At 60.5% G+C, this 25600-nt stretch overlaps 2 protein-coding genes across 2 annotated transcripts in view; both read left to right on the top strand.

Moving 5' to 3' along the window:
* The first annotated feature begins 234 nt into the window (after positions 1-234).
* LOC146752646 (choline transporter-like protein 2) lies at positions 235-21298 on the top strand. The gene is made up of 12 exons (XM_085531677.1): positions 235-391; positions 1512-1611; positions 2474-2566; positions 4435-4519; positions 4756-5018; positions 5710-5804; positions 12023-12126; positions 12222-12295; positions 16517-16587; positions 17137-17225; positions 17719-17803; positions 19506-21298. The coding sequence occupies exons 1-12, from the start codon at positions 277-279 to the stop codon at positions 19601-19603; spliced, it is 1272 nt and encodes a 423-aa protein (XP_085387803.1). The 5' UTR covers positions 235-276; the 3' UTR covers positions 19604-21298.
* Positions 21299-23004: 1706 nt separating this feature from the next.
* The window catches only part of ILF3 (interleukin enhancer binding factor 3), a 29771-nt gene continuing 27175 nt past the window's right edge, over positions 23005-25600 (top strand). The window contains 1 exon segment of the mRNA XM_085531676.1: positions 23005-23045. The gene's annotated coding sequence lies outside the window, so the exon portion shown is untranslated.

Below are 25600 nucleotides of genomic sequence, written 5' to 3'. Positions count from 1 at the left end.
GATGGGCTGTGATTCCCCCATGCCCCCCCCCCCCCCATTTTGGGGCTATGATCCCCCCATGCCCCCCCCATGGGACCCCCATTGCTGGGCTATGATCCCCCCATTCCCCCCCCCCATTTTGGGGCTATGATCCCCCCATTCCCCCCCCCATTTTGGGGCTATGATCCCCCCATTCCCCCCCCCATTTTGGGGCTATGATCCCCCCATTCCCCCCCCCCATTTTGGGGCTATGATCCCACCGAGCCCCCTCCCCAAATAGGGATCTTCCATTGCTACATGGAGTACTCAGCCCTGCAGGGGCAGCCGGGCTCGGAGCTGTCGGTGACGGAGCTGGGGCTGCAGAGCGACCTGAGGCTCTACCTGCACCTCAGGCACACCTGGCTGGCCTTCAGTACGTACTTATGGGGGGTGGGCTCGGGGGGGTGGGTGGGGGTGGTCCATATAGGTGCTGGGTGGTCTATAGGAGGTCCATATGGGTGCTGGGTGGTCCATATGGGTGCTGGGTGGTCTATAGAAGGCCCATATAGGTGCTGGGTGGTCCATATGGGTGCTGGGTGGTCGTTATGAGGTTCATATGGGCACTGGGTGGTCTTTAGGAGGTCTATGTGGGCGCTGGGTGGTCCATATGGGTGCTGGGTGGTCATTATGAGGTTCATATGGGTGCTGGGTGGTCTTTAGGAGACCCATATGGGTGCTGGGTGGTCTATAGGAGGCCCATATGGGTGCTGGGTGGTCCATATGGGCACTGGGTGGTCTATAGGAGGCCCATATGGGTGCTGGGTGGTCTATAGGAGGCCCATATGGGTGCTGGGTGGTCCATATGGGCGCTGGGTGGTCTTCAAGAGGTCCCCATAGACATTGGGTGGTCTTTAGGAGGCCGATATAGGTGTTGGGTGGTCCATATGGGTGCTAGGTGGTCTTTATGAGGTCCATATGGGTGCTGGGTGGTCCATGTAGGCATTGGGTGGTCTTTAGGAGGCCCATATGGGTGTTGGGTGGTCCATGTGGGTGCTGGGTGGTCAATAGGAGGCGTATATGGGCGATGGGTGGTCTTCAAGAGGTCCCCATTGATGTTGGGTGGTCCTTAGAAGGTCCATATGGGCACTGGGTGGTCATTATGAGGTCCATATGGGTGCTGGGTGGTCCATATGGGTTCTGGGTGGTTCATGTTGGGACTGGGGGGGGTCCATACGGGCTCTGGTTGGTCCATATGGGTGCTGGGTGGTCCATATTGGGACTGGGTGGTCCCTATGGGCACTGGGTGGTCCATATTGGAGTTGGGTGGTCCCTATGGGTTCTGGGTGGTCCATACGGGCTCTGGTTGGTCCCTATGGATTCTGGGTGGTCCCTATAGATTCTGGGTGGTCCATATGGGCTCTGGGTGGTCCCTATGGGTTCTGGGTGGTCCCTATGGATTCTGGGTGGTCCCCCTGCCCTTCGTGGTGGTGTTGGGGAGCTCCCGGTTGTGGGTCGGAGCCGTGGGGCAGCTGTGTCCCCCCATGGCCCCGCAGTGATCATCCTGAGCGTGTTGGAGCTGCTCGTCATCCTCCTCCTCATCTTCCTCCGCAAGCGCATCCTCATCGCCATCGCGCTCATCAAGGAGGCGGGCAGGTGGGTGAACCCCCCCAAATTGGGATGTAACACCCCCCTAACCCCCCCCCCCCCAATGGGATGTAACACCCCCTAACCCCCCCATTGGGATGTAACACCCCCTAACCCCCCCATTGAGACCTAACACCCCCTAACCCCCCCATTGAGACCTAACACCCCCTAACCCCCCCATTGGGATGTAACACCCCCTAAACCCCCCATTGAGACCTAACACCCCCTAACCCCCCCCCCATTGGGATGTAACACCCCCTAACCCCCCCAATGGGACCTAACACCCCCTAACCCCCCCCAATGGGATGTAACACCCCCTAACCCCCCCACAATGGGATGTAACACCCCATAACCCCCCCACAATGGGACCTAACACCCCCTAACCCCCCCCATTGGGATGTAACACCCCCTAACCCCCCCCAATGGGACCTAACACCCCCTAACCCCCCCACAATGGGATGTAACACCCCCTAACCCCCCCACAATGGGATGTAACACCCCCTAACCCCCCCCAAATTGGGACCTAACACCCCCTAACCCCCCCAATGGGATGTAACACCCCCTAACCCCCCACAATGGGATGTAACACCCCCTAACCCCCCCAATGGAACAACCCCCCTATAGAGGCCCCCCCCTATAGGGATACCCCCCATCATTGGGGTTCCCCCCCCATTGGGATGTCTCCCCCCATTGGAACGACCCCCCCCATAGAGACACCCCTCCCACATTGGGATGCCCCCCCCTCCCCCACCATTGGAACTACCCCCCGATAGTGATGTTCCCCCCCCCACAGTTACGCCCCCCATTGGCATTGGGGTGCCCCCCCCCATAGTTGTGCCCCCCCCCCCAAATTGTGTTGCCCCCCCCCCAGGGCTGTGGGTCACGTGATGTCGTCGCTGCTGTTCCCACTGTGCACGTTCTTCCTGCTGTGTCTGTGCATCGCCTACTGGGCCAGCACCGCCCTGTATCCACCCACATGGACCACCAGCCCCTTCCCCTTCCCTTCCCCCTTCCCTTCCCCCTTCCCTTCCCTTCCCTTCCCTTCCCTTCCCTTCCCTTCCCTTCCCTTCCCTTCCCTTCCCTTCCCTTCCCTTCCCTTCCCTTCCCTTCCCATACCCCTTCCCTTCCCTTCCCTTCCCTTCCCTTCCCTCCTTCCCTTCCCTTCCCTTCCCCCTTCCCTTCCCTTCCCTTCCCTTCCCTTCCCTTCCCTTCCCTTCCCTTCCCTTCCCTTCCCTTCCCTTCCCTTCCCTTCCCTTCCCTTCCCTTCCCTTTCCCTTCCCTTTCCTTCCTTCCGCTTCCCCTTCCTTCCCCTTCCCTCTTTCCTTTCCCCCTTTCCCTTCCCTTCCTTCCCCTTCCTCCTTCCTCTTCCCATCCCCTTCCCCTCCTTCCCCATCCCCTTTCCCTTCCCTTTCCTCCCTTCCTCTTCCTCTTCCCCTTCCCTTTCATCTTCCCCTTCCCCTCCCTTTCCCCTTCCCTTCCCTTCCCTTCCCTTCCCTTCCCTTCCCTTCCCTTCCCTTCCCTTCCCTTCCCTTCCCTTCCCTTCCCTTCCCTTCCTTCCCTTTCCTCTTCCCCTTCCCCTTCCCTTTCCTTCCCTTTCCCTTCAGTTTCCTCTTCCCCTTCCATTTCTCCTCCCCTTCCCTTTCCCTTCCCCTTCTTCCCCTTTCCCATCCTCTTCCCTTTCCCCTTTCCTCTTTCTCTTCCTCTTTCCTTCCCTTTCCTCCCTTCCCCTTCCCTTTCTCCTTCCCCTTTCCTCTTCCATTCCTTCCTTCCTTCCTTCCTTCCTTCCTTCCTTCCTTCCTTCCTTCCTTCCTTCCTTCCTTCCTTCCTTCCTTCCTTCCTTCCTTCCTTCCTTCCTTCCTTCCTTCCTTCCTTCCTTCCTTCCTTCCTTCCTTCCTTCCTTCCTTCCTTCCTTCCTTCCTTCCTTCCTTCCTTCCTTCCTTCCTTCCTTCCTTCCTTCCTTCCTCCCTTCCTCCCTTCCTCCCTTCCTCCCTTCCTCCCTTCCTCCCTTCCTCCCTTCCTCCCTTCCTCCCTTCCTCCCTTCCTCCCTTCCTCCTTCCTTCCTTCCTTCCTTCCTTCCTTCCTTCCTTCCTTCCTTCCTTCCTTCCTTCCTTCCTTCCTTCCTTCCTTCCTTCCTTCCTTCCTTCCTTCCTTCCTTCCTTCCTTCCTTCCTTCCTTCCTCCCTTCCTCCCTTCCTCCCTTCCTCCCTTCCTCCCTTCCTCCCTTCCTCCCTTCCTCCCTTCCTCCCTTCCTCCCTTCCTCCCTTCCTCCCTTCCTCCCTTCCTCCCTTCCTTCCTTCCTTCCTTCCTTCCTTCCTTCCTTCCTTCCTTCCTTCCTTCCTTCCTTCCTTCCTTCCTTCCTTCCTTCCTTCCTTCCTTCCTTCCCTTCCTTCCTTCCTTCCTTCCTTCCTTCCTTCCTTCCTTCCTCCCTTCCTCCCTTCCTCCCTTCCTCCCTTCCTCCCTTCCTCCCTTCCTCCCTTCCTCCCTTCCTCCCTTCCTCCCTTCCTCCCTTCCTCCCTTCCTCCCTTCCTCCCTTCCTCCCTTCCTCCCTTCCTCCCTTCCTCCCTTCCTTCCTTCCTTCCTTCCTTCCTTCCTTCCTTCCTTCCTTCCTTCCTTCCTTCCTTCCTTCCTTCCTTCCTTCCTTCCTTCCTTCCTTCCTTCCTTCCCCATTTCCCCCCCCATCTCCATTTCCCCCTATTGTTTTTAGGGTTTCTCCCCCCATCTCCATTTCCCCCTATTGTTTTGGGGTTTCTCCCCCCATCTCCATTTCCCCCTATTATTTTTGGGGTTTCCTTTGGGGTTTGGAGCAGTTTCTCCTTAACGTGACGCTGCTCAGTTTCCTCTCCACCTCCAACGAAGCCGTCTATAAAGTCGTCAATGAGACCGAGTGTCCCATGGCCGGGGAGAGCTGCGACCCAGAGGTGAGGGGGGGAATGGGGGGAAATGGGGGGAAATGGGGGGAAATGGGGGAGAAATGGGGGGAAATAGGGGGGAAATGTTCTCATTGGTCGCCATTGTTGTGTCCTTGTCCCATCCTTGTTCTCATTGGTCAATGTTGTTGTGTCCTTGTCCCATCCTTGTTCTCATTGGTCGCCGTTGTTGTGTCCGTGTCCCATCCTTGCTCTCATTGGTCGCCGTCCCCCCTTTCCCCCCACAGACGTTCAATAGCAGCTCAGTTCCCATCCAATGTCCCGGCTCCCGCTGCCATTTTGCTGCGTACGGCGGCTCGTCGTCGTCCCGCTCGTGGTTGGTCGCCCTGCAGCTCTTCAACCTCTTCATGCTCTTCTGGTTGGCCAACTTCGCCATCGCGCTGGGTCAGGTGACGCTGGCGGGCGCCTTCGCCTCCTACTATTGGGCCTTTAAGAAGCCGCACGACATCCCGGCCTTCCCGCTGTTCTCGGCCTTCGGGAGAGCGCTCAGGTGGGAATCTCAGTCACTCATTGGTGGAGATCTCAGGCCTCGTCACCCCATTGGTGGAGATTTCCATCCCTCTACCCCCATTGGTGGAGATCTCAGGCCTCTTATTGGTGGAGATCTCAGGCCTTGTCACCCCATTGGTGGAGATTTCCGTCCCTGTCCCCCCATTGGTGGAGATTTCCATCCCTGTTCTCTTATTGGTGGAGATCTCAGTCCTCGTCCCCCCATTGGTGGAGATTTCCATCCCTGTACCCCCATTGGTGGAGATCTCTGTCCTCTCATTGGTGGAGATCTCAGTCCTTGTCCCCCCATTGGTGGAGATCCCTGTCCCTGTACCCCCATTGGTGGAGATCTCTGTTCACGTCCCCTCATTGGTGGAGATTTCTGCCCCCTCATTGGTGAAGAACTCCGTTCCCATCCCCTCATTGGTGGAGATTTCCATCCCTGTCCTCTCATTGGTGGAGATCTCTGTCCTCTCATTGGTGGAGATCTCAGTCCCTGTCCCCCCATTGGTGGAGATCTCCATCCCCAGCCATTCATTGGTGGAGATCTCCGTTCTCATCCCCTCATTGGTGGAGATCTCCATCCCTGTACCCTCATTGGTGGAGATCTCTGCCCTCTCATTGGTGGAGACCCCCATCCCTGTCCCCCCATTGGTGGAGACCCCACCCCACTGATTTCTTTCTATCTTCAGGTACCACACGGGTTCGTTGGCCTTTGGTTCATTGATCCTGGCCATTGTGCAGCTCGTCCGCGTCGTCCTGGAGTATCTGGACCACAGGATGAAGGGTCGGGACCCACAGAATAGGGGGTCTATGGGGCCTATGGGGTCTATGGGTCTATGGGGTCTGTGGGGTCTATGGGTCTATGGGGTCTATGGGTCTATGGGGTCTATGGGGTCTATGGGGTCTGTGGGGCCTATGGGGTCTATGGGTCTATGGGGTCTATGGGGTCTATGGGGTCTATGGGGTCTATGGGTCTATGGGTCTATGGGGTCTGTGGGGTCTATGGGTCTATGGGTCTATGGGGTCTGTGGGTCTGTGGGTCTGTGGGGTCTGTGGGTCTGTGGGGTCTATGGGTCTATGGGTCTATGGGGTCTATGGGGTCTGTGGGTCTGTGGGGTCTATGGGTCTATGGGTCTATGGGTCTATGGGTCTATGGGGTCTATGGGGTCTATGGGTCTATGGGGTCTATGGGGTCTATGGGTCTATGGGTCTATGGGTCTATGGGGTCTATGGGTCTATGGGTCTATGGGGTCTATGGGGTCTATGGGTCTATGGGGTCTATGGGTCTATGGGTCTATGGGTCTATGGGTCTATGGGGTCTATGGGTCTATGGGTCTATGGGGTCTATGGGGTCTATGGGGTTTATGGGGTCTATGGGGTTTATGGGGTCTATGGGTCTATGGGGTCTATGGGTCTATGGGGTCTATGGGGTTTATGGGGTCTATGGGTCTATGGGGTCTGTGGGGTCTATGGGGTCTATGGGGTCTATGGGGTCTGTGGGGTCTATGGGGTCTATGGGGTCTATGGGGTTTATGGGGTCTATGGGTCTATGGGGTCTGTGGGGTCTATGGGGTCTATGGGGTCTATGGGGTCTATGGGTCTATGGGTCTGTGGGTCTGTGGGGTCTATGGGTCTATGGGGTCTATGGGTCTATGGGGTCTATGGGGTCTATGGGTCTATGGGTCTATGGGTCTATGGGGTCTATGGGGTCTATGGGGTTTATGGGGTCTATGGGGTTTATGGGGTCTATGGGTCTATGGGGTCTATGGGTCTATGGGGTCTATGGGGTTTATGGGGTCTATGGGTCTATGGGGTCTGTGGGGTCTATGGGGTCTATGGGGTCTATGGGGTCTGTGGGGTCTATGGGGTCTATGGGTCTATGGGGTCTATGGGGTCTATGGGTCTATGGGGTCTATGGGGTCTATGGGGTCTATGGGGTCTATGGGTCTATGGGGTCTATGGGTCTATGGGGTCTGTGGGGTCTATGGGGTCTATGGGTCTATGGGGTCTATGGGGTCTATGGGTCTATGGGTCTATGGGGTCTGTGGGGTCTATGGGGTCTATGGGTCTATGGGTCTATGGGTCTATGGGGTCTATGGGTCTATGGGTCTATGGGGTCTATGGGGTCTATGGGTCTATGGGTCTATGGGTCTATGGGTCTATGGGGTCTATGGGGTCTATGGGTCTATGGGTCTATGGGTCTATGGGGTCTATGGGGTCTGTGGGGTCTATGGGGTCTGTGGGTCTATGGGGTCTGTGGGTCTATGGGTCTATGGGGTCTATGGGGTCTATGGGGCCTATGGGGTCTATGGGTCTATGGGGTCTGTGGGGTCTATGGGTCTATGGGGTCTATGGGTCTATGGGGTCTATGGGGTCTATGGGGTCTATGGGGCCTATGGGGTCTATGGGTCTATGGGTCTATGGGGTCTATGGGGTCTATGGGGTCTATGGGGTCTATGGGTCTATGGGTCTATGGGGTCTGTGGGTCTGTGGGTCTGTGGGGTCTGTGGGTCTGTGGGGTCTATGGGTCTATGGGTCTATGGGGTCTATGGGGTCTGTGGGTCTGTGGGGTCTATGGGTCTATGGGTCTATGGGTCTATGGGGTCTATGGGGTCTATGGGTCTATGGGGTCTATGGGGTCTATGGGTCTATGGGTCTATGGGTCTATGGGGTCTATGGGTCTATGGGTCTATGGGGTCTATGGGGTCTATGGGTCTATGGGGTCTATGGGTCTATGGGTCTATGGGTCTATGGGTCTATGGGGTCTATGGGTCTATGGGTCTATGGGGTCTATGGGGTCTATGGGGTTTATGGGGTCTATGGGTCTATGGGGTCTATGGGTCTATGGGGTCTATGGGGTTTATGGGGTCTATGGGTCTATGGGGTCTGTGGGGTCTATGGGGTCTATGGGGTCTATGGGGTCTGTGGGGTCTATGGGGTCTATGGGGTCTATGGGGTTTATGGGGTCTATGGGTCTATGGGGTCTGTGGGGTCTATGGGGTCTATGGGGTCTATGGGGTCTATGGGTCTATGGGTCTGTGGGTCTGTGGGGTCTATGGGTCTATGGGGTCTATGGGTCTATGGGGTCTATGGGGTCTATGGGTCTATGGGTCTATGGGTCTATGGGGTCTATGGGGTCTATGGGGTTTATGGGGTCTATGGGGTTTATGGGGTCTATGGGTCTATGGGGTCTATGGGTCTATGGGGTCTATGGGGTTTATGGGGTCTATGGGTCTATGGGGTCTGTGGGGTCTATGGGGTCTATGGGGTCTATGGGGTCTGTGGGGTCTATGGGGTCTATGGGTCTATGGGGTCTATGGGGTCTATGGGTCTATGGGGTCTATGGGGTCTATGGGGTCTATGGGGTCTATGGGTCTATGGGGTCTATGGGTCTATGGGGTCTGTGGGGTCTATGGGGTCTATGGGTCTATGGGGTCTATGGGGTCTATGGGTCTATGGGTCTATGGGGTCTGTGGGGTCTATGGGGTCTATGGGTCTATGGGTCTATGGGTCTATGGGGTCTATGGGTCTATGGGTCTATGGGGTCTATGGGGTCTATGGGTCTATGGGTCTATGGGTCTATGGGGTCTATGGGGTCTATGGGTCTATGGGTCTATGGGTCTATGGGGTCTATGGGGTCTGTGGGGTCTATGGGGTCTGTGGGTCTATGGGGTCTGTGGGTCTATGGGTCTATGGGGTCTATGGGGTCTATGGGTCTATGGGTCTATGGGTCTATGGGGTCTATGGGTCTATGGGTCTATGGGGTCTATGGGGTCTATGGGTCTATGGGTCTATGGGTCTATGGGTCTATGGGGTCTATGGGGTCTATGGGTCTATGGGTCTATGGGTCTATGGGGTCTATGGGGTCTGTGGGGTCTATGGGGTCTGTGGGTCTATGGGGTCTGTGGGTCTATGGGTCTATGGGGTCTATGGGGTCTATGGGGTCTATGGGTCTATGGGGTCTATGGGGTCTATGGGGTCTATGGGTCTATGGGTCTATGGGGTCTATGGGGTCTATGGGTCTATGGGGTCTATGGGTCTATGGGGTCTATGGGGTCTATGGGTCTATGGGTCTATGGGGTCTATGGGGTCTATGGGGTCTATGGGTCTATGGGTCTATGGGGTCTATGGGGTCTATGGGGTCTATGGGTCTATGGGTCTATGGGGTCTATGGGTCTATGGGTCTATGGGTCTGTGGGGTCTGTGGGGTCTATGGGGTCTGTGGGGTCTATGGGGTTTGTGGGGTCTATGGGGTCTATGGGTCTATGGGTCTATGGGTCTATGGGGTCTGTGGGGTCTATGGGGTCTATGGGTCTATGGGTCTATGGGGTCTATGGGTCTATGGGTCTATGGGTCTATGGGGTCTGTGGGGTCTATGGGTCTATGGGGTCTATGGGGTCTGTGGGGTCTATGGGTCTATGGGTCTATGGGTCTGTGGGGTCTGTGGGGTCTATGGGTCTATGGGGTCTGTGGGTCTATGGGGTCTGTGGGGTCTATGGGTCTATGGGTCTATGGGGTCTATGGGGTCTGTGGGTCTGTGGGGTCTGTGGGGTCTATGGGGTCTATGGGTCTATGGGGTCTATGGGTCTATGGGTCTGTGGGGTCTGTGGGGTCTATGGGTCTATGGGGTCTATGGGTCTATGGGGTCTATGGGGTCTATGGGTCTATGGGGTCTATGGGTCTATGGGTCTATGGGTCTGTGGGGTCTGTGGGGTCTATGGGTCTATGGGGTCTATGGGTCTGTGGGGTCTGTGGGGTCTATGGGTCTATGGGGTCTGTGGGGTCTATGGGTCTATGGGTCTATGGGTCTATGGGGTCTGTGGGGTCTATGGGTCTATGGGTCTATGGGGTCTATGGGGTCTGTGGGGTCTGTGGGGTCTATGGGGTCTGTGGGTCTATGGGGTCTATGGGTCTATGGGGTCTGTGGGGTCTATGGGGTCTATGGGGTCTATGGGTCTATGGGTCTGTGGGTCTATGGGTCTATGGGTCTGTGGGGTCTATGGGGTCTGTGGGGTCTGTGGGGTCTATGGGGTCTGTGGGGTCTATGGGGTCTGTGGGGTCTATGGGGTCTGTGGGGTCTGTGGGGTCTATGGGGTCTGTGGGGTCTGTGGGGTCTATGGGGTCTGTGGGGTCTATGGGGTCTGTGGGGTCTATGGGGTCTTTGGGGTTTATGGGTCTATGGGTCTGTGGGTCTATGGGTCTATGGGGTCTGTGGGGTCTGTGGGTCTGTGGGGTCTATGGGGTCTGTGGGGTCTATGGGTCTGTGGGGTCTGTGGGGTCTATGGGGTCTGTGGGGTCTATGGGGTCTGTGGGGTCTATGGGGTCTATGGGGTTTGTGGGGTCTATGGGGTCTGTGGGGTCTATGGGTCTGTGGGGTCTGTGGGGTCTATGGGTCTGTGGGTCTATGGGTCTATGGGGTCTGTGGGGTCTGTGGGGTCTATGGGGTCTATGGGGTCTGTGGGGTCTATGGGGTCTATGGGGTTTGTGGGGTCTATGGGGTCTGTGGGGTCTATGGGTCTGTGGGGTCTGTGGGGTCTATGGGTCTGTGGGTCTATGGGTCTATGGGGTCTGTGGGGTCTATGGGGTCTATGGGTCTATGGGTCTATGGGGTCTATGGGTCTGTGGGGTCTATGGGGTCTGTGGGGTCTGTGGGGTCTATGGGGTCTATGGGGTCTATGGGGTCTATGGGTCTATGGGGTCTATGGGTCTATGGGGTCTGTGGGTCTATGGGTCTATGGGGTCTATGGGTCTATGGGTCTGTGGGGTCTATGGTTCTATGGGGTCTGTGGGGTCTATGGGTCTATGGGTCTATGGGTCTATGGGTCTATGGGTCTGTGGGGTCTATGGGGTCTATGGGGTCTATGGGTCTATGGGTCTATGGGTCTATGGGGTCTATGGGGTCTATGGGGTCTATGGGGTCTGTGGGGTCTGTGGGTCTATGGGGTCTATGGGTCTATGGGGTCTCTATGGGTCTATGGGTCTATGGGGTCTGTGGGGTCTATGGGTCTATGGGGTCTATGGGTCTATGGGTCTATGGGGTCTATGGGTCTGTGGGGTCTATGGGGTCTATGGGTCTGTGGGGTCTCTATGGGTCTATGGGTCTGTGGGGTCTATGGGGTCTGTGGGGTCTATGGGTCTATGGGTCTATGGGGTCTATGGGGTCTGTGGGGTCTATGGGTCTATGGGGTCTATGGGGTCTGTGGGGTCTATGGGTCTATGGGGTCTATGGGGTCTGTGGGGTCTATGGGTCTATGGGTCTATGGGGTCTATGGGGTCTGTGGGGTCTATGGGGTCTATGGGTCTATGGGTCTATGGGGTCTATGGGTCTATGGGTCTATGGGGTCTATGGGTCTATGGGGTCTATGGGGTCTGTGGGGTCTGTGGGGTCTGTGGGGTCTATGGGGTCTCTATGGGGCTGGACATTGGGATGATTTTGGGGTCTCTATGGGGCTGGACATTGGGATGATTTTGGGGTCTCTATGGGGCCGGACATTGGGGTGACTTTGGGGTCTCTATGGGGCCGGACATTGGGGTGACTTTGGGGTCTCTATGGGGCTGAACATTGGGGTGACTTTGGGGTCTCTATGGGGCCATACATTGGGGTCTCTATGGGGCCAGACATTGGGGGGACTTTGGGGTCTCTATGGGGCCAGACATCGGGATGAGTTTGGGGTCTTTATAGGGCTGAACATTGGGGTCTCTATGGGGTCAGACATTGGGGTGACTTTGGTGTCTCTATGGGGCCAGACATTGGGGTCTCTATGGGGCCAGACATTGGGGTCTCTATGGGGCCAGACATTGGGGTGACATTGGTGTCTCTATGGGGCAGACACTGGGATGACTCCGGGGTCTCTATGGGGCTGTACATTGGCCCCGCAGTGCACCCCAAAGCCGCACTATGGCTGCTCCCATTGTGTTCTGTGGGGCTGCCCCACATGTGGGGCTGTCGCTGTGGGTCCGCCCCACATCCCCCACCCCACACCCCCCCCCTGTGCCCCACAGGAGCAGAGAACAAAGTGGCCAAACTGCTGCTGTGCTGCCTCAAATGCTGCTTCTGGTGCCTGGAGAAGTTCATCAAGTTCCTCAATAGAAACGCCTACATTATGGTACTATGGGATTTTGGGGCAAATCCGGCCCTTTTTGGTGCTTCCCAACCCCACCCCATAACCCCGCCCCATAACTCACCCCATCTGCCCCATAGATCGCCATCTACGGCACCAACTTCTGCAGCTCGGCCCGTAACGCCTTCTCCCTCCTGATGAGGAACATCATCCGGTGACCACCCCAAATGGCCCCATCTCTGCCCCATAGCGACCCCCACCCCATAGCGACCCCCACCCCATAGCGACCCCCACCCCATAGCGACCCCCCACCCCATAGCGCCCCCCACCCTATAGCGACCCCCCCCCCGTAGTGACCCCCACCCCACCCCATAGCAACCCCCACCCCATAGCGCCCCCCACCCCATAGCGACCCCCACCCCATAGCGACCCCCACCCCATGGCGACCCCCACCCCATAGCGACCCCCACCCCATAGCACCCCCCTACCCCATAGCGCCTCCTCACCCCATAGCGACCCCCACCCTATAGCGACCCCCACCCCATAGCGACCCCCACCCCATAGCGCCCCCCCACCCTATAGCGACCCCCCCCCCCGTAGTGACCCCCACCCCACCCCATAGCGACCCCCACCCCATAGCACCCCCCCACCCCATAGCGACCCCCATCCCATAGCGACCCCCACCCCATAGCGACCCCCACCCCATAGCGACCCCCACCCCATAGTGACCCCCACCCCATAGCGACCCCCACCCCATAGCGCCCCCCCCACCCCATAGCGCCCCCCCCACCCCATAGCGACCCCCACCCCATAGTGACCCCCACCCCATAGCTCCTCCCCCACCCCATAGCGACCCCCACCCCATAGCGACCCCCACCCCATAGCGACCCCCACCCCATAGCTCCTCCCCCACCCCATAGCGACCCCCACCCCATAGCAACCCCCACCCCATAGCGACCCCCCCCACCCCATAGCGCCCCCCCACCCCATAGCTCCTCCCCCACCCCATAGTGACCCCCACCCCATAGCTCCTCCCCCACCCCATAGTGACCCCCACCCCATAGCGACCCCCCACCCTATAGCGACCCCCACCCTATAGCGACCCCCACCCCATAGCGACCCCCACCCTATAGCGACCCCCACCCCATAGCGACCCCCACCCCATAGCGACCCCCACCCCATAGTGACCCCCCTACACCCCATAGCGACCCCCACCCCATAGCGACCCCCACCCCATAGTGACCCCCACCCCGTAGTGCCCCCCCACCCCATAGCGCCCCCCACCCCATAGTGACCCCCCCCACCCCATAGTGCCCTCCCACCCCATAGTGACCCCTTACCCCATAGTGACCCCCACCCCATAGCGACCCCCACCCCATAGCAACCCCCCACCCCATAGCGACCCCCCACCCCATAGCGACCCACCCCACCCCATAGCGACCCCCACCCCATAGCGACCCCCACCCCATAGCGACCCCCACCCCATAGCGACCCCCACCCCATAGCACCCCCCTACCCCATAGCAACCCCCACCCCATAGCGACCCCCACCCCATAGCGCCTCCTCACCCTATAGCGACCCCCACCCCATAGCGACCCCCACCCCATAGCGACCCCCCACCCCATAGTGACCCCCACCCCATAGCGACCCCCCACCCCATAGCGACCCCCACCCCATAGTGACCCCCACCCCATAGCGACCCCCACCCCATAGTGACCCCCACCCCATAGCGACCCCCCACCCCATAGCGACCCCCACCCCATAGCACCCCCCCACCCCATAGCGACCCCCACCCCATAGCGCCCCCCCCCACCCCATAGCGACCCCCACCCCATAGCGACCCCCACCCCATAGCGACCCCCCACCCCATAGCGACCCCCCACCCCATAGCGCCCCCCCACCCCATAGCGACCCCCACCCCATAGCGACCCCCACCCCATAGCCCCCCCCACCCCATAGCGACCCCTACCCCATAGCGACCCCCACCCCATAGCCCCCCCCACCCCATAGCGACCCCCACCCCATAGCACCTCCCCACCCCATAGCCCCCCCCACCCCATAGCACCCCCCCACCCCATAGCACCTCCCCACCCCATAGCCCCTACCCACCCCATAGCGACCCCCACCCCATAGCGACCCCCCACCCCATAGCGACCCCCACCCCATAGCGACCCCCACCCCATAGCGACCCCCACCCCATAGCGACCCCCCCCACCCCATAGCGACCCCCACCCCATAGCACCCCCCACCCCATAGCGACCCCCACCCCATAGCACCTCCCCACCCCATAGCGACCCCCACCCCATAGCGACCCCCACCCTATAGCGACCCCCACCCCATAGCAACCCCCACCCCATAGCAACCCCCACCCCATAGCGACCCCCACCCCATAGCGCCCCCCCCACCCCGTAGTGCCCCCCCACCCCATAGCGACCCCCACTCCATAGCGACCCCCCACCCCATAGCGACCCCCACCCTATAGCGACCCGCCCCCCATAGTGACCCCCCCCCACACCATAGCGCCCCCACACCCCATAGCGCCCCCCCACCCCATAGCGACCCCCACCCCATAGCACACCCCCACCCCATAGCGACCCCCACCCCATAGCGACCCCCACCCCATAGCACACCCCCACCCCATAGCGACCCCCACCCCATAGCGACCCCCACCCCATAGCACCTCCCCACCCCATAGCGACCCCCACCCCATAGCGACCCCCACCCCATAGCCCCCCCCACCCCATAGCGACCCCCACCCCATAGCGCCCCCCCACCCCATAGCGCCCCACCCCACCCCATAGCACCCCCCCACCCCATAGCGCCCCACCCCACCCCATAGCGACCCCCCACCCCATAGCGACCCCTCACCCCATAGCAACCCCCACCCCATAGCGACCCCCACCCCATAGCGACCCCCACCCCATAGCACCCCCCCACCCCATAGCGACCCCCACCCCATAGCGACCCCCCCCACCCCATAGCGCCCCCCCACCCCATAGCGACCCCCACCCCATAGCAACCCCCACCCTATTGCAACCCCCACCCCATAGCGACCCCCCACCCTATAGCGACCCCCCCCCCCGTAGTGACCCCCACCCCACCCCATAGCGCCCCCCCACCCCATAGCGACCCCCACCCCATAGCAACCCCCACCCCATAGCGACCCCCACCCCATAGCGCCCCCCCCACCCCATAGCGACCCCCACCCCATAGCACCTCCCCACCCCATAGCCCCTACCAACACCATAGCGCCCCCCCACCCCATAGCCACCCCCACTGATAGCCCTTCCTCACCCCATAGCCCCTCCCCACCCCACATCTCCTCCCCACCCCATAGCCCTTCCTCACCCCATAGCGCCCCCTCACCCCATAGCTCCTCCCCACCCTATAACACCTCCCTCACCCCATAGCCCCTAACCACCCCATAGACCCTTCCCACCCCATAGCGCCTCCCTGCCCCATAGCACCTCTGTCCCATATAGCGCCTCCCCACCCCATATCCCCTCCCCACCCCATAGCCCCCCCTCACCCCATAGCGCCCCCTCACCCCATAGCCCTTCCTCACCCCATAGCCCCTCCTCACCCCATAGCCCTTCCCCACCCCATATCCCCTCCTCACCCCATATCCCCCCCACCCCATAGCCCTTCCTGACCCCATAGCCCTTCCTCACCCCATAGCCCCATAGCACCCCATAGCCCTTTCTCATCCCATAGCCCCCCCTCACCCCATATCCCCCCCACCCCATAGCCCTTCCTCACCCCATAACCCCTCCTCACCCCATAGCCCTTCCCCACCCCATAGCCCCTACCCACCCCATATCCCCCCCACCCCATAGCCCTTCCTGACCCCATAGCGCTCCCCACCCCATAGCCCCTCCCTGCCCCATAGCGCCCCCTCACCCCATATCGCCCCCCACCCCATAGCCCCTCCTCACCCCATAGCCCCTACCCACCCCATAGCCCTTTCTCACCCCATACCCCCCCGTCACCCCATATCCCCCCCACCCCATAGCCCTTCCTGACCCCATAGCGCCTCCCCACCCCATAGCCCCATAGCACCCCATACCCCCTCCCTACCCCATAGCTCCCCCCCACCCCATAGCCCTTCCTGACCCCATAGCGACCCCCACCCCATATCCCCCTACCCACCCCATAGCCCCCCCTCACTCCATATCCCCCCCACCCCATAGCCCCTCCCCACCCCATAGCCCTTCCTCACCCCATAGCCCCATAGCACCCCATAGCGCCCCCCCCACCCCATAGCGCCCCCTCACCCCATAGCCCTTCCTGACCCCATAGCCCCTCCCCACCCCATAGCTCCCCCCCACCCCATAGCCCCTCCCCACCCCATAGCCCCCCCTCACCCCACATCCCCCCCCCCCCCAGTTGAGCTCTATGTGTTTACAGGGCCTGTTCTCCCCTTTTCCCCCCATAGTGTCGTTGTCCTGGATAAAGTCACCGATTTCCTCCTTTTTCTCGGCAAACTGCTCATCGTGGGGGGGGTCGGTGAGTGGGGGGCGGCCCCTGATCCTATTGGCTGGGGAGGGGGATTCCGAGACCCTATTGGCTGGGGAAGGGGCTCTCAAGATCCGATTGGTTGGGAGGAGCCATCCCAAGACCCTATTGGTTGGATAGGGGGCTCTCAAGACCCCATTGGTTGGGAGGAGCCATCCCAGATCCTATTGGCTGGGGAGGGGGATTCCGAGACCCTATTGGCTGGGGAGGGGGCTCTGCAGATCCCATTGGTTGGGAGGAGCCATCCCAAGACCCTATTGGTTGGATAGGGGGCTCTCAAGACCCCATTGGTTGGGAGGAGCCATCTCTGATCCCATTGGTTGGGAGGAATGATCCCAGATCCCATTGGTTGGGGAGGGGGCTCTGCAGACCCCATTGGCTGGGAGGACCCATCCAAAGACCCCATTGGTTGGATAGGAGGCTCCTCCAGCCCCCATTGGTCGGTGAGGGCTCCTCCCCAGCTCCCATTGGTTGGTGAGGGCTCCTCCCCAGCCCCCATTGGTTGAAGCAGACTCTCCCCCCATTGGCTGTTCCCCCCAGGGGTCCTGGCCTTCTTCTTCTTCACGCACCGCATCCAACTGGTGGAGGACACGGCGCCGACGCTCAACTACTATTGGGTGCCCATCATGGTCAGTGGGAGGGGATTGGTGGGGACAGGGGGTGGTGGCCAATGGGAGTTGACCAATGGGTGATGAGCATCAGGAGTTGGCCAATGGGTGATGGCTATTGAGAGTTGGCCAATGGGAGTTGACCACTGGGTGTTGGCCAATGGGTGATGGCCAATGAATGTTGACCAATGGGTGATGGCTATTGAGAATTGGCCAATGGGAGTTGGACAACGGGTGTTGGGTGGCCAATGGGTGTTGGCCAATGGATCATGGCCAATGGGAGTTGACCAATGGGTGTTGACCAATGGCTGTTGACCAATGGGGTTGACCAATGGGCATTGACCAATGGGTGTTGACCAATGGGTGTTGACCAATGGGATTGACCAATGGGGTTGACCAATGGGTGATGACCAATGGGGTTGACCAATGGGGTTGACCAATGGGCATCGAGTTGACCAATGGGATTGACCAATGGGATTTGACCAATGGGGTTGACCAATGGCGCTGCCCGCAGACGGTTCTATTGGGCTCGTACCTCATTGCTCACGGGTTCCTCAGCGTCTTTGGGATGTGTGTGGACACCTTGTTCCTCTGCTTCCGTGAGTGACCCATGGGACCCACATCCCCCATAGTGCTGCCCCATGGGACCCACATCCCCTATAGGGCTGCCCCATGGGACCCACATCCCCTATAGGGCTGCCCCATGGGACCCACATCCCCTATAGGGCTGCCCCATGGGACCCACATCCCCCATAGGGCTGCCCCATGGGACCCACATCCCCCATAGGGCTGCCCCATGGGACCCACATCCCCCATAGGGCTGCCCCATGGGACCCACATCCCCTATAGGGCTGCCCCATGGGACCCACATCCCCTATAGGGCTGCCCCATGGGACCCACATCCCCTATAGGGCTGCCCCATGGGACCCACATCCCCTATAGGGCTGCCCCATGGGACCCACATCCCCTATAGGGCTGCCCCATGGGACCCACATCCCCCATAGGGCTGCCCCATGGGACCCACATCCCCTATAGGGCTGCCCCATGGGACCCACATCCCCTATAGGGCTGCCCCATAGGGACCACATCCCCCCCACCCCCCATTCATCACCCTAAATCCCCCCACACTCCCCATCCTTGACCCCAAATCCCCCCCATTGGCCCCCATTCATGACCCCAAATCCCCCCCACCCCCCATTGCCCCCCATTCTTCACCCCCCCATCCATGGCCATACTGCCCCCTATAAACCCATTTCCCCCCATCCTTGACCCCAAATCCCCCCTACTCCCCCATTTACCCCCATTCATGACCCTAAATCCCCCCCCACCCCCCACTGCCCCCTATCTTTGACCCCCCCCCATCCATGGCCACACTGACCCTTATAACCCCCCCACCCCCCATTCAAACCCCAAATCCCCCCCCCCCCCCCATTTCCCCCCATTCATGACCCTAAATCCCCCCCCAACCCCCACTGCCCCCCAACCTTAACCCCAAATCCCCCCCCACTGCCCCCCATCCAAGACCCCAAACCTCCCCTACCCCCCATTCATGACCCCAAATCCCCCCACCCCCCCACTGCCTCCCATTCAAGACCCCAACCCCCCCCCCACCCCCCACTGCCCCCCATTCATGACCCCAAATCACCCCACACTCCCCCTGCCCCCCATCTGTGACCCCAAATTCCCCCCCCACCCCCCACGGCCCCCATTCTTGACCCCCCCCCCATGTCCTCACTGCCCCCTATAACCCCATTGCCCCCCATTCATGACCCCAAATCCCCCCCCACCCCCCACTGCCCCCCATTCATGACCCCCCCATGTCCTCACTGCCCCCTATAACCCCACTGCCCCCCATTCATGACCCCAACCCCCTCCCCACCCCCATTTCCCCCCATTCATGACCCTAAATCCCCCCCCATCTGCACTGCCCCCCATCTGTGACCCCAAGTCCCCCCCATTTCTCCCCATTTATGACCCCAAATCCCCCCCCACCCCCCATTGCCCCCCATCCTTGACCCCCCCATGTCCTCACTGCCCCCTATAACCCCACTGCCCCCCATTCATGACCCCAAGTCCCCCCCACCCCCCATCCTTGACCCCAAATCACCCCACACTCCCCCTGCCCCCCATCTGTGACCCTAAATCCCCCCCCACCCCCCACTGCCCCCCATCCTTGACCCCCCCCCATGTCCTCACTGCCCCCTATAACCCCACTGCCCCCCATTCATGACCCCAAATCCCCCCCCACCCCCCTCTGCCCCCCATCCTTGACCCCCCCCGTGCCCCCCCCTCTCATTGCAGTGGAGGACCTGGAGCGCAACGACGGCTCGGCAGAGCGGCCATATTTCATGTCCCCGGAGCTGCGCAAACTGCTCAAGAAGAGGAACAAGGAGACATAGAGCCCCCATAGACCCCCATAGACCCCCATAGACACCCCATAGACCCCCATAGACCCCATAGAACCCCATAGACCCCCATAGACCCCCACAGACCCCCATAGACCCCCCATAGAGCCCCATAGACCCCATAGAACCCCGTAGACACCCACAGACCCCCATAGACTCCCCATAGAGCCCCATAGACCCCATAGAACCCCGTAGACACCCACAGACCCCCATAGACCCCCCACAGACCCCCATAGACCCCAATTGTCCCTCCATAGACCCCCATAGACCCCCCATAGACCCCCACAGACCCCCCATAGACCCCCATAGAACCCCGTAGACACCCATAGACCCCCATAGACCCCATAGAACCCCCATAAACCCCCATAGACCCCATAGACCCCCCATAGACCCCCAATAGACCCCCATAGACCCCCCATAGACCCCCATTGTCCCCCCATAGACCCCCATAGACCCCCATAGCCCCCCATAGACCCCCCATAGCCCCCCATAGACCCCCATTGTCCCTCCATAGACCCCCATAGAACCCCATAGACACCCATAGACCCCCATAGCCCCCCATAGAACCCCATAGACCCCCCCATAGACCCCCACAGACCCCCATAGCCCCCCATAGACCCCACATAGACCCCCATAGCCTCTCATATCCCCTCATAGCCCCCCATATAACCCCAAATCCCTAATAGCCCCCCATAGCCCCCTACAGACCCCCATATCCCCCCCAAATCCCACCATAGCCTCTCATATCCCCCCCATAGCCCCCCACAGCCCCCCATATCCCCTCATAGCTCCTCCTATCCCCCCATAGCCCCCCATACCCCTCCCAAATCCCCTTATGGCCCCTCATATCCCCCCATATCACTCCATATCTCCCCATATCCCCTCATAACCCCCCATATCCCCCTATAACCCCCCATAGCCCCTCATATCCCGTCCGTATCCCCCCCATATCCCCCCATTCCCCCCCATATCCCCCTATATCCCCCCATAGCCCTCCCATATACCCCCATATCCTCTCACAGCCCCTCCATACCCCCCTATAGCCCCCCATCCCCCCATATCACATCACTCCACATCCCCCCCATATCCCCTCTATGAGACCAATGGGGTCTATGGGGCCGAGACCAATGGGGTTTATCTATGGGGCTGAGACCAATGGGGTTTATCTATGGGGCCGAGACCAATGGGGTCTATGGGGCTGAGACCAATGGGGTTTATCTATGGGGCCGAGACCAATGGGGTTTATCTATGGGGCCGCGACCAATGGGGTCTATGGGGCCGCGACCAATGGGGTCTATGGGGCTGAGACCAATGGGGTTTATCTATGGGGCTGAGATCAATGGGGTCTATGGGGCTGAGACCAATGGGGTCTATAGGGGGGATGGAGCAGAACCAAAGCACCGCCATAAATGCCTTAAATGGGGGGGGGGGTCTTTTTGGGGGGGGGTCTCTGTGCTTTGGGGCTCTTGTGCCTTCAGGGCTGGTTTCCTTTGGGTTATTTTGGGTCTTTTTGGGCTATTTTGATTTTTTTTGGGTTATTTTGGGCTATTTTGATTATTTTTTGGGTCTTTTGGGGCTATTTTGATTATTTTTTGGGTTATTTTGGGCTATTTTGATTATTTTTTGGGTTATTTTGGGCTATTTCTGCGCTTTTTGTAGCCGGGTCTCATTAAATATAATGAAGCTCAATGGATTCAATGGGATTCTATTGGGGGGGGGGGGGGGGATACAAACCGCCCCCAAAACCCCTTTATTTCTCCCCAAAATTTCTCCTTCCAGCCCCAAATTCGCCTCATTCGGCCCCAATTTCTGCCCCGTGGCCCCAAATCCGGCCTTTTTACCCCTATTTTCCCCTATTTCACCCCAAATTTCACCCCGTTTGGCCCCAAATCCCCCCCAGCTCCCCCCGCCCCCTCAAGCCACGCCCCCTCCCTAAGCCACGCCCATTTAGATGACGTCATTTATTAAGCCACGCCCCCCTCCGCTTCCCGCCTTCCCTCACCGCGCCTGCGCGCTCCGCCCCCTCCACGCGCATGCGCACTCCACCCCCCCAATCACGCCGCCGCCGCGTGGGCGTGGCCGTGCGTGCGTCCGCACCGTGACGTCGCCACGCAGCGCTGCCGCCGCGCTCTCCCATTGGCTCCTTTCCCCCACGTGACCTCCCCCCCCGTCGTACCCCCCATCCCCCCCACAGCCCCTCGCCCCCCGGCCGCTCCCCCCGCCCCCACCCGGAGCTGCACGAGGAACCAACGGGACCGAAAGGAACCGGAACGAACCGGAAAGAACCGAACCGGAAAGAACCGAACCGGGACCGGAAAGGACGAAGGGAGGAGGAGGAGGAGGAGCGGGCTGGGCCGGGCCCCGGTACGGGGCGGGATGGGGGGGGGCGGGAGGGGGGAGGGGCCCAACGTGATCCGTAACGGGACGGGACACGCCCCCCCCAACATGGCGCCCCCACCATTAACCCCCCCCAACATGGCGCCCCCACCATTAACCCCCCCCCCATAACATGGCGCCCCCACCATTAACCCCCCCCCCAACATGGCGCCCCCACCATTAACCCCCCCCCCAACATGGCGCCCCCACCATTAACCCCCCCCAACATTAACCCCCCCCCCAACATGGCGCCCCCACCATTAACCCCCCCCCCATAACATGGCACCCCCACCATTAACCCCCCCCCAACATGGCACCCCCCATCAACACCCCCAACAACATGGCCCCCCCACCATTAACCCCCCCCATAACATGGCACCCCCCATCACCCCCCCCCCATAACACCCCGCCCCCCCCAACATTAACCCCCCATCATCCCCCCCAACATTAACCCCCCATCATCCCCCCCAACATCAACCCCCCCCCATGACCCCGCCCCCCCCCCCAAAATCCCCCCCCATCAACCCCCCCTCCATCATCCCGCCCCCCCCAACAACCCCCCCCAACATCAACCCCCCGCCTCCAACAATCAGCCCCCCCACAACATCCCCCCCCCAACATTATCCCCCCCCATGACCCCGCCCCCGCATAACATCCCCCCCCTCAACATGGCCCCCCCCCCAAAACCCCGCCCCCCCCCCCATTATCCCCCCAATATCCCCCTTTCCCCCCAACATCCCCCCCAACATCCCGCCCCCCCCCAACATCTCCCCCCCTCCATCATCCCGCCCCCCCCAACATCCCTCCCCATCATCCCCCCCCCCCAACATCCCCCCCATCACCCCGCCCCCCCCCATCAACCCCCCCACCGACATCCCGCCCCCCCCCCCCCAACATCATCCCCCCCCCCATCATCCCGCCCTCCCCATAACATCCCCCCCCCGTTAATCCCGCCCCCCCATTAACCCCGCCCCCCCATCTCCCCGCCCCCCCCCATCACTCCGCCCCCCCCCCATCCCGCCCCTCGCGGCGCTTTGTGAACCGACACAAAATGGCGGCGGTGAGCGGGACCGGGATGGGAGATGGGGGAGGGGGGGGGTTAACGGGATGGGGGGGGGGTGGGGGGGAAATAAAGGGGGGGGGGGTCTAATAGGGACGGAGGGACCCCCCCCCCCCCATCCCATCCACGCGCCTTCCCCGCCGCCGCTTTGTTCTCCGCTGGCTGCAAATGGCCGCCGCCCCCACGGCTCTTTTATGGGGGGGGGGGGGGGCACGGAGACCACCCGACCCCCCCCTCCTTATCCCCCCCCCCTCAATTCCATCCCCATCCCCCGACCCCCCCCATCCCCAACCGACCCCCCCCGCTCCGTTATCGGCGCCATCCGCGGACACCAAACGCCGCCATCGCTGCCCCCCCCCCCCAATAAACGGAGACCCCCCCCCCATTTCTATCACTTAAAGAGCCCAAAGACCCCCCCCCATAAGCCCCCCCATCATCATCAGCCCCCCCCATCATCATTAGCCCCCATCAGGCCCCCCCATCATAAACACCCCCATCAACAGCCCACCCCCCCCATTATCACCCCCCCATAGCCCCCCCCCCACCATCACTTCCCCCCCCCATCACCCCCTATCATTAATCCTCAAGCCCCCCCCATCATTGCCCTTTTAAGGGTCCCCTCCCCCATCATCGCCCCTCATAAACCCCCCCTCCTTAAACCCACCCCCCATTAACCCCCCCCCCAAAATATCCCACCTTCATCCCCCCCCAAGCAATGCTCCCCCCCATTGACCCCCCCCACCCAGGAGCCCCCCCCCATCACTCCCCCCCCCCAATTTCCCTCCTCCTGTGGTTTCACCCCCCCCATCCATGGGGTGGGGCTGCTTATGGGGTCCCATGGATCCCACTGTGCCCCCCCCATATCCTCATTGTGTCCCTAAATTACCTCCCCCCCCATTATAATTATATCCTTTTATTTGTCCCCCTGTGACCTCACTCTGCCCCCCCCATCCCACACCGTAGTGCCAGAACACCAAAAAAACCCTTTTTCCCCCCAAAACAGAACCGAGCCCCCCCCCCCCGAGCTTCCCCCCTCCCCCCATTGCCCCATTTCTGCCCCCATTTCACCTTATTCCCATCTTTTGAACCCCCCCCCCCCTTCCTATACCCCCCTCATTGGGGAACGTTTCCGCCTCTTTCTGAGCGCGAAGTTTTGAACCGATTCTGCTGCTTTTGGCCCCAAAATCTGCAGTGGGACTGTGGGACCTTTGGGGGCTGTGGGGCCTTTGGGTGCTATGGGGGTCTTTGAGGCCTTTGGGGGCTGTGGGGCCTTTGAGGCCTTTGGGTGCTATGGGGGTCTTTGAGGCCTTTGGGGTCTGTGGGGTCTATGGGGCTTTTGGGGGCTATGGGGCCTATGGGTGCTGTGGGGTCTATGGGTGCTGTGAGGCCTTTGGGTGCTATGGGGGTCTTTGAGGCCTTTGGGGTCTATGGGGCTTTTGGGGGCTATGGGGGCTATGGGGCCTATGGGTGCTGTGGGGTCTATGGGTGCTGTGAGGCCTTTGGGTGCTATGGGGGTCTTTGAGGCCTTTAGGGTCTGTGGGGTCTATGGGGCTTTTGGGGGCTATGGGGCCTATGGGTGCTGTGGGGTCTATGGGTGCTGTTAGGCCTTTGGGTGCTATGGGGGTCTTTGAGACCTTTGGGGTCTGTGGGGTCTATGGGACTTTTGGGGGCCTTTGGGTGCTGTGGGGGTCTTTGGGGGCTCTGAGGCCTTTAAGGCCTTATGGGGCTGCAGGGCCTTTGGGGTTTTTGGGGGCCTTTGGGGGCTGTGGGGCCTATAGGGCCTATGAGGCCTCTGGGAGGTGTTGGGCCTTTGGGTGCTATGGGGTCTTTGGGAGCTGTGGGGTCTTTGAGGCCTTTGGGGGCTGTGAGGCCTTTGGGGGCTGTTGGGGTCTTTGGGGGCTCTGAGGCCTTTAAGGCCTTTGGGGGCTGTGGGGCTTTTGGGGGCCTTTGTGTGCTATGGGGGCTTTGAGGCCTTTAGGTGCTGTGGAGCCTTTGGGGGCTATGGGGCCTTTGAGACTTTTGGGGTCTGTGGGGTCTATGGGGCTTTTGGGGGTCTTTGGGAGCTGTGGGGTCTTTGAGGCCTTTGGGTGCTGTGGGGTCTTTGAAGCCTTTGGGGGCTGTTGGGGTCTTTATGGGCTCTGAGGCCTTTAAGGCCTTTGGGGACTGTTGGAGCCTGTGGGGGCTGTGGGGCTATTGAGGCCTGTAGGGGCTGTGGGTCCTTTGAGGCCTTTGGGGTCTTTGAGGCCTGTGGGGGGCTGTGGGGCCTATGAGGCCTCTGGGGGCTGTGGGGCCTTTGGGTGCTATGGGGGCTTTGAGGCCTTCGGGTGCTTTGGGGCCTTTGGGGGCTGTTGGAGCCTGTGGGGGCTATGGGGCCTTTGAGGCCTTTGGGGCCTTTGAGGCCTTTGGGGTCTCTGGGGCCTTTAAGGCCTTTGGGTGCTGTGGGGTCTTTGAGGCCTTTGGGGGCTGTGGGGCCTTTGAGGCCTTTAGGTACCATTGGGGCCTGGGGAGTCTTTGACCCTCCAAAGTCACCTCCATCATCAGCCCCCCCCATCAAC

This window comes from Coturnix japonica, unplaced genomic scaffold (genome assembly GCF_054131305.1).
Source record: "Coturnix japonica strain WE unplaced genomic scaffold, WE-NBRP24 Scf043, whole genome shotgun sequence".
In the NCBI taxonomy this organism is placed as follows: Eukaryota; Metazoa; Chordata; class Aves; order Galliformes; family Phasianidae; genus Coturnix; species Coturnix japonica.
Note: the sequence above shows the minus strand (reverse complement) of the source record. Positions and strands in the feature narration are given on the sequence as shown.